Genomic DNA, 8,522 nt, shown 5'->3' on the forward strand with positions numbered 1-8,522 from the left:
TTTTACAATAAAAATAAAGTACTATATTTATTATTATTTATTATTATCATTTATTATTTTATACATGTTAGAGAATTAAGTATGATCAACATAATCAAAGCTTAGATGGAATTGAATATTTAATTAATTGAGCCTATTGGCTATTGCTGCGTCAAAGATTGGCCTATACCTTTTGTTTGCTATACATAATACATTGCATTTGTAGAACACTTTTCATTTACTGACATGAATCAAAGCTCTTCACATTGTGAGCAACCATTGGATAATAAAAATAATTCCTTCTGATAAAGAACTGATAAAGTCATTCCTACGATTGCCAATATGACAAAAGCAAAGCAATGCTTTTCCTTATTTGGAGCGGTTACAGTGAAGATATTATTCCTCTCGTGTAACAGACATTGACCGGGGTGCGTATCGGTAAAATCCACAGGAGTCGAATGTCACTTGGATCCTAACGCTCGGTCGTATATTTTGTTTAACCAAAACATCGCACATACTTGTCAAAGACCATCAATAACTACTCCAATGTATTATTTTTCTCAGCTTTATTTCTCCCAAAACAAGCACATTTACTGAGATATAGATTCCCTATTCCTGCGCAGAGAGGTTGACTTTGCATTCTGGAACGTACCCAGTGTCCGAACCCGGAAGTTTGTGAATACAGCCAAAAAAGCTGTCGCTGATACAGAAAGCTTCAACCAAGGCTCACAAGATAGCTACATGTACAACGACAGTTTGTTAGCTATCTGGCATATTTCTGCGGATTCAAAATGGATGCGGAAACAGAGTGTTGCAAGTATGTATTTTGTAAGCACATATGTATTTTTGTTTTAACGTTACGATAAAAACGTGTCAGCAGAACTAGCTCACCGTTAGTTACCTATTCTTACTACTGTAGCTTGCTACGGCAGTTGGAGAATGCATGTCCTGCAGAATCATCACATGCTTTACGCTTGATCTAGCTAGTTACATATCTAGCCACCAATCTTTGTAGAGCTAGTTCGAACGCGAGGCAGACTTTGATGTGTGACTGTGCTAAATTTGTCCATTAACTTGTTCATCAAGTTTGAAATGTCTGTTGGCAGATGTCACCTCTTGGATTTGCCCTGGGAGGATGTGTTGGTAACACACATCTTCTGCTACCTGCCAATACGCCAGCTGGTGCGGCTACAGAGAGTGAGCAAGCAGTTCTATGCCCTCATCCAGGTGTACCTGGCCAACTGTCGCACCTTTGACCCCACACAGGTAGGCCACACATGATATTTATTACATTTACATTACATTTAAATCATTTAGCAGACGCTCTTATCCAGAGCGACTTATTTCAGGATTTCCTTACAGTTTCTTGTACTTAAATGCTCATACACTAAGATCACATTCCTGTAATGTTCACAGATAGGGCCTAGCCTTCCCAAGGAGGCATTCTGCAACATACTAAGGGACAACAAAGTCCTACAGAACTTGTCCGTCCAGAACTGCTCCGATTGGGTGACAGACACCGAGCTGCTGCCTGTGATTGGCCAGAACCAGCACCTGCTGAGAGTAGACATGAGGGGGTGTGACCGGCTGACCCGTCACTCCTTAGTAGCGGTGTCGTTGAGCTGCACACACCTGCAGTACCTGGGCCTGGCCCACTGTGAATGGGTGGACAGCCTGTCCATACGCAGCCTGGCTGACCACTGTGGGGGCCTGAGGTCCATCGACCTGACCGCCTGCCGCCAGCTCAAAGACGAGGCCATCTGCTATTTATCCAAGAAATGTCTGAAGATGAGATCGCTGTCTGTGGCGGTCAACGCCAACATTACAGACGTGTCTGTGGAGGAAGTGGCCAAGAACTGCAGGGAGCTGGAACAGCTGGACCTGACAGGCTGCCTGAGGGTTAGGAACGACTCCATCAGGTACTGTTGTTTTGATACACTGACTGCTCAAATCATTGGTATCATCTCTCTCTGTCTGTGTGTGTTTGTATTTTGCTAATGTAGGTTATCTATATACCTATCATATATACTATTTAGGTTCTAGTCAGGTTCATATACTTAGTCAGGTTCATATACTTAGTCAGGTTCATATACTAGTCAGGTTCATATACTTAGTCAGGTTCTAGTCAGGTTCATATACTTAGTCAGGTTCTAGTCAGGTTCATATACTTAGTCAGGTTCATATACTTAGTCAGGTTCTAGTCAGGTTCATATACTTAGTCAGGTTCATATACTTAGTCAGGCTCGTATACTAGTCAGGTTCATATACTTAGTCAGGTTCGTATACTTAGTCAGGTTCATATACTTAGTCAGGTTCATATACTTAGTCAGGTTCATATACTTAGTCAGGCTCGTATACTAGTCAGGTTCGTATACTTAGTCAGGTTCATATACTTAGTCAGGTTCTAGTCAGGTTCATATACTTAGTCAGGTTCTAGTCAGGTTCATATACTTAGTCAGGTTCATATACTTAGTCAGGTTCATATACTTAGTCAGGTTCATATACTTAGTCAGGTTCTAGTCAGGTTCATATACTTAGTCAGGTTCTAGTCAGGTTCATATACTTAGTCAGGTTCGTATACTTAGTCAGGTTCATATACTTAGTCAGGTTCTAGTCAGGTTCATATACTTAGTCAGGTTCTAGTCAGGTTCATATACTTAGTCAGGTTCTAGTCAGGTTCATATACTTAGTCAGGTTCATATACTTAGTCAGGTTCTAGTCAGGTTCATATACTTAGTCAGGTTCATATACTTAGTCAGGTTCTAGTCAGGTTCATATACTAGTCAGGTTCTAGTCAGGTTCATATACTAGTCAGGTTCATATACTTAGTCAGGTTCTAGTCAGGTTCATATACTTAGTCAGGTTCATATACTTAGTCAGGCTCGTATACTAGTCAGGTTCATATACTTAGTCAGGTTCGTATACTTAGTCAGGCTCGTATACTAGTCAGGTTCATATACTTAGTCAGGTTCGTATACTTAGTCAGGTTCGTATACTTAGTCAGGTTCGTATACTTAGTCAGGCTCGTATACTAGTCAGGCTCGTATACTAGTCAGGCTCGTATACTAGTCAGGCTCGTATACTAGTCAGGCTCGTATACTAGTCAGGCCTGTATACTAGTCAGGCCTGTATACTAGTCAGGCCTGTATACTAGTCAGGCCTGTATACTAGTCAGGTCTGTATACTAGTCAGGCCTGTATACTAGTCAGGCCTGTATACTAGTCAGGCCTGTATACTAGTCAGGTTCATATGCTAGTCAGCTTCTAGGCAGGTTAATATACTCGTCAGGATCTAGTCTGGTTCATATGCTAGTCAGGTTTAGATGCAGTCTGGTTCATGTACTAGTCTGGTTCATGTACTAGTCTGGTTCATGTACCAGTCAGGTTTGTGTACTAGTCAGGTTCTAGTCAGGTTAATATACTCGTCAGGATCTAGTCAGGTTCATGTACCAGTCAGGTTTGTGTACTAGTCAGGTTAATATACTCGTCAGGATCTAGTCAGGTTCATGTACTAGTCTGGTTCACATACTAGTCTGGTACAGGTTCTAGTCAGGATCCTATACTAGTCAGGTTCATACACTAGTCAGGTTGATATACTAGTCAGGTTGATATACTAGTCAGGTTCCTATACTAGTCAAGTTGATATACTAGTCAGGTTCATATACTAGTCAGGTTCATATACTAGTCAGGTTCATATACTAGTCAGGTTCATATACTAGTCAGGTTCTAGTCAGGTTCTAGTCAGGATCCTATACTAGTCAGGATCCTATACTAGTCAGGATCATATACTAGTCAGGTTCATATACTAGTCAGGTTCATATACTAGTCAGGTTCATATACTAGTCAGGTTCATATACTAGTCAGGTTCTAGTCAGGATCCTATACTAGTCAGGTTCATATACTAGTCAGGTTCATATACTAGTCAGGTTCATATACTAGTCAGGTTCATATACTAGTCAGGTTCATATACTAGTCAGGTTCATATACTAGTCAGGTTCATATACTAGTCAGGTACTAGTCAGGTTCACATACTAGTCAGGTTCTAGTCAGGTTCATATACTAGTCAGGTTCATATACTAATCAGCTTCTAGTCAGGTTCATATACTAGTCAGGTTCTAGTCAGGTTCACATACTAGTCAGGTTCACATACTAGTCAGGTTCATATACTAGTCAGGATCCTATACTAGTCAGGTTCATATACTAGTCAGGTTCATATAATAGTCAGGTTCTAGTCAGGTTCATATACTAATCAGCTTCTAGTCAGGTTCATATACTAGTCAGGTTCTAGTCAGGTTCACATACTAGTCAGGTTGATATACTAGTCAGGTTCATATACTAGTCAGGTTCATATACTAATCAGCTTCTAGTCAGGTTGATATACTAGTCAGGTTCTAGTCAGGTTCACATACTAGTCAGGTTCTAGTCAGGTTCATATACTAGTCAGGTTCTAGTCAGGTTCACATACTAGTCAGGTTCACATACTAGTCAGGTTCATATACTAGTCAGGATCCTATACTAGTCAGGTTCTAGTCAGGATCCTATACTAGTCAGGTTCTAGTCAGGTTCACATACTAGTAAGGTTCTAGTCAGGTTCATGTTCTAGTCAGGTTGATATACTAGTCAGGTTCTAGTCAGGTTCATATACTAGTCAGGTTGATATACTAGTCAGGTTCTAGTCAGGTTCATATACTAGTCAGGTTCTAGTCAGGTTCATATACTAGTCAGGTTGATATACTAGTCAGGTTCTAGTCAGGTTCATATACTAGTCAGGTTCTAGTCAGGTTGATATACTAGTCAGGTTCTAGTCAGGTTCATATACTAGTCAGGTTCTAGTCAGGTTCATATACTAGTCAGGTTCATGTTCTAGTCAGGTTCATATACTAGTCAGGTTCTAGTCAGGTTCACATACTAGTCAGGTTCATGTACTAGTCAGGTTCTAGTCAGGTTCTAGTCAGGTTCACATACTAGTCAGGTTCATATACTAGTCAGGTTCATGTTCTAGTCAGGTTCATATACTAGTCAGGTTCTAGTCAGGTTCACATACTAGTCAGGTTCATGTACTAGTCAGGTTCTAGTCAGGTTCTAGTCAGGTTCATGTTCTAGTCAGGTTGATATACTAGTCAGGTTCTAGTCAGGTTCATATACTAGTCAGGTTGATATACTAGTCAGGTTCTAGTCAGGTTCATATACTAGTCAGGTTCTAGTCAGGTTCATGTACTAGTCAGGTTCTAGTCAGGTTCATGCACTAGTCAGGTTCTAGTCAGGTTCAGGTTCTAGTCAGGTTCTAGTCAGGTTCATGTACTAGTCTAGACTTTATACTGGGGAAGAGAAGGACATGTTTCATCCCTCTCCAGCCAGTCGGGCGTGGCGACTGAGTGAGCATAAAATTACTAATGAAAACAATTTCTCCTTTAGAAAGATAAAATTACATTTAATATTTTCACAAATAGTTTCATATTTAAAACATTTCAATTGCATAACAATTTCATGTGAATCTGATAACTAGAATGTGTAGACTTTCCAAGATACAATTTATGTCGTCCTGTCATCAGTAATAATGTCCCAGACGACAACTGATCTGACATCATATTCTTTAAGTAACAACGGACACTTTCAACTGGTTGGATTACAGAAATATTGTTCCATTCCCCAACCTTTTGATGTTACCATACTATCTATTTAAAAAAGGCTTTCCAAGAGTCCATTCTGTAGACTAGAGGGAGAGAATTTATTTATGGGGGAGAGGGGGGGGGGGGGGGGGTCATAAACCTAACAGGGTAATGTCATTACACATTTTTTAGATCTGCAATGGCACACCTGCAAGAACCCTCTTCGTGCTGTTTCCAGGACAGTTGCAGAGTATATCCTGCTCCAGCTTGCTTTGGATGAAGGGGAGACTGGCACTCCTTTGATATTCACTGGTAAACCTGTCCTTACACCTTTTGGTCCTGCTGTGTATGTGCGTGCAGGACTGTTGCAGAGTACTGCCCCAAGCTGCAGTCTCTGAAGGTGAACCACTGTCACAACGTGACTGAGTCCAGTCTGGACACCCTGCGGAAGAGGAACGTTGAGATTGACGTGGAGCCACCACTACAGAGGGCCCTTGTGCTGCTGCAGGTAGGAGGGCGAAGGACACACTCATGTACAATTACTACTGTCATTTATAACACAACAATTAGTGTATTTGAATAATCACATATCACCCCCCCAGTTTTAAAACTTTAGAACATCCGGCACCCTATATGTTTTAATGTGAATGGCTGAACACACAGTGTCTTGTATTGTTTCACTGAGGCATTGATGAATGCAATTGTACTGTAAGGACTGTACCAAACAAAATGTCCATCTGAAAGGATATGAAGTATCATCTATAATGTATTATTGTTGTTGTCTGTCTATTTCCCTGGTGATACTGCAGGATGTGGTGGGGTTCGCTCCCTTCATCAACCTCCAGATCTAGGCTAAGGAACATCTGTATTCCTCATCCAACCAACTGGAAACAGGTAGGCTAGCTAGGCTAAATGACATCTGTATTCCTCATCCAACCAACTGGAAACTGGTAGGCTAGCTAGGCTAAGGAACATCTGTATTCCTCATCCAACCAACTGGAAACAGGTAGGCTAGCTAGGCTAAGGAACATCTGTATTCCTCATCCAACCAACTGGAAACAGGTAGGCTAGCTAGGCTAAATTACATCTGTATTCCTCATCCAACCAACTGAAAACAGGTAGGCTAGCTAGGCTAAATGACATCTGTATTCCTCATCCAACCAACTGGAAACAGGTAGGCTAGCTAGGCTAAATGACATCTGTTTTCCTCATCCAACCAACTGAAAACAGGTAGGCTAGCTAGGCTAAATGACATCTGTATTCCTCATCCAACCAACTGGAAACAGGTAGGCTAGCTAGGCTAAGGAACATCTGTATTCCTCATCCAACCAACTGGAAACAGGTAGGCTAGCTAGGCTAAAGTACATCTGTATTCCTCATCCAACCAACTGAAAACAGGTAGGCTAGCTAGGCTAAAGTACATCTGTATTCCTCATCCAACCAACTGGAAACAGGTAGGCTAGCTCGCTAGCTAACGCTTCTCAGAATCAGCTAAATATTTGAGTAGTTTTGCTCTAAATGCCTGTTTAGGTGTGTTCCTATGTATTCATGCAGTATAAATGCTATGTAACCACAAATCTCCTGAAGTGTGCACTTGTTCACTACTCCCCATTATATAAAGTATTGGATAGGTGTACTAGACAGTTTCCACAATATTTATTATACCAGTAAAAGCAGTGCGTACTTAGGGACAAAGGACAGAATATTGGACTCCACTTTAATGTTCTGCAGTCTATGTAACCAGAGGTATTGTTTTTGTTTGCAGGTTTTCCTCCACTAGGAGAATGACCTGTTTCAATAGAAACACACCCTGCGTATGCTGGGACATCAATTAAGCAATTCAAGGACAAACAAAAAACGGATGTATATGGGAAATATATTGTGAAACTTGTCTCTTTATTTATTAACAGTGATGTTGCAGATTTATAATTATGCACTTAGGAAAAGACTGAAGGAAGCCGTGCACATTTCAGTAACGTTGTCACGAGTCCAAAGATTCCTGCAGTATTTGATTTGTATCTCATCACACACTAACAACACTTTAGATGGTCTTGTGATCTAGAGCTTTAAAAACAAAAAGGACAATTCCAACCAAAGGAGGAGCCGTAACTATGAGAGCATATTGTTGAGTTTTTGTGTGTTTATTGACATGTTACTCTGCTAAATGTATGATACATACACCTCTAAATGTCTCATACAGATTAGCTAGGTCAACTTTTATATATTAGGTAGGTAAATGTTTTATATTCGGTAAATAAACATTTTATATTGTGTGTTTGCATTGACCTTATATTGACTGAAACTATTATTTTTAATGGTTAGTTGAGCTGATCAGTCTTGGCCCAGACCCACCATTTTGTTAAAGTCATTTTAAAATGTGATAAGTCTCTGGAATCCGTGATCTTGAAATCCTCCTTTTGCCTGTTTACTTCAGGAACTCTGCTTTTCCATTTTTGAATGTCTGAAAACATGTAGGTCTAGTTGTAGAACGACATTTAGTTCCATAAGCTTTCTCATATGGAAGGCTATGAAGAAGGACACATTTCTGTTTGTTTTTCAATATATAAACATATTACAATCCCAGTTTTACATCTTGGAAGAACATGAGAGGAACATGCAGTGTAAAGTCTATTTTAATGTGATTGGCTGATCAACCCACGTTGTATTGTTTCACAGAGGAGTTGCAGTATTGAAACTAGTTGTATTCCATGTGTAATAAGGGACCATCCAATCATGTCTATCTGAGACTATAAAGCACTATCTATAACCTATGAGTGTTTTTATCTTTGTCTTGCTAGTTATCTTACTACGTTCTCTGGGTGACGGTTGGAAGGAACAGGACTTCTCTTTGTGTAAACATAACATTACAACCAGAAGGAAGCTCTCTTCCTGTAACAAACAGATGTACATGTGAACGCCATTGAACTTCAAGTGA

General features: G+C 40.2%; 1 protein-coding gene across 1 annotated transcript; it reads left to right on the forward strand.

Annotated features, from left to right (window-relative positions):
* The first annotated feature begins 424 nt into the window (after positions 1–424).
* On the forward strand, positions 425–7,860 carry LOC124027837 (F-box/LRR-repeat protein 15). The gene is made up of 6 exons (XM_046340096.1): positions 425–796; positions 1,086–1,245; positions 1,396–1,898; positions 5,948–6,095; positions 6,397–6,481; positions 7,353–7,860. The coding sequence occupies exons 1-5, from the start codon at positions 771–773 to the stop codon at positions 6,436–6,438; spliced, it is 879 nt and encodes a 292-aa protein (XP_046196052.1). The 5' UTR covers positions 425–770; the 3' UTR covers positions 6,439–6,481; positions 7,353–7,860.
* The last annotated feature ends 662 nt before the right edge of the window (positions 7,861–8,522 follow it).

The sequence above is a fragment of the Oncorhynchus gorbuscha genome, unplaced genomic scaffold, assembly GCF_021184085.1.
Source record: "Oncorhynchus gorbuscha isolate QuinsamMale2020 ecotype Even-year unplaced genomic scaffold, OgorEven_v1.0 Un_scaffold_3515, whole genome shotgun sequence".
Taxonomy (NCBI): Eukaryota; Metazoa; Chordata; class Actinopteri; order Salmoniformes; family Salmonidae; genus Oncorhynchus; species Oncorhynchus gorbuscha.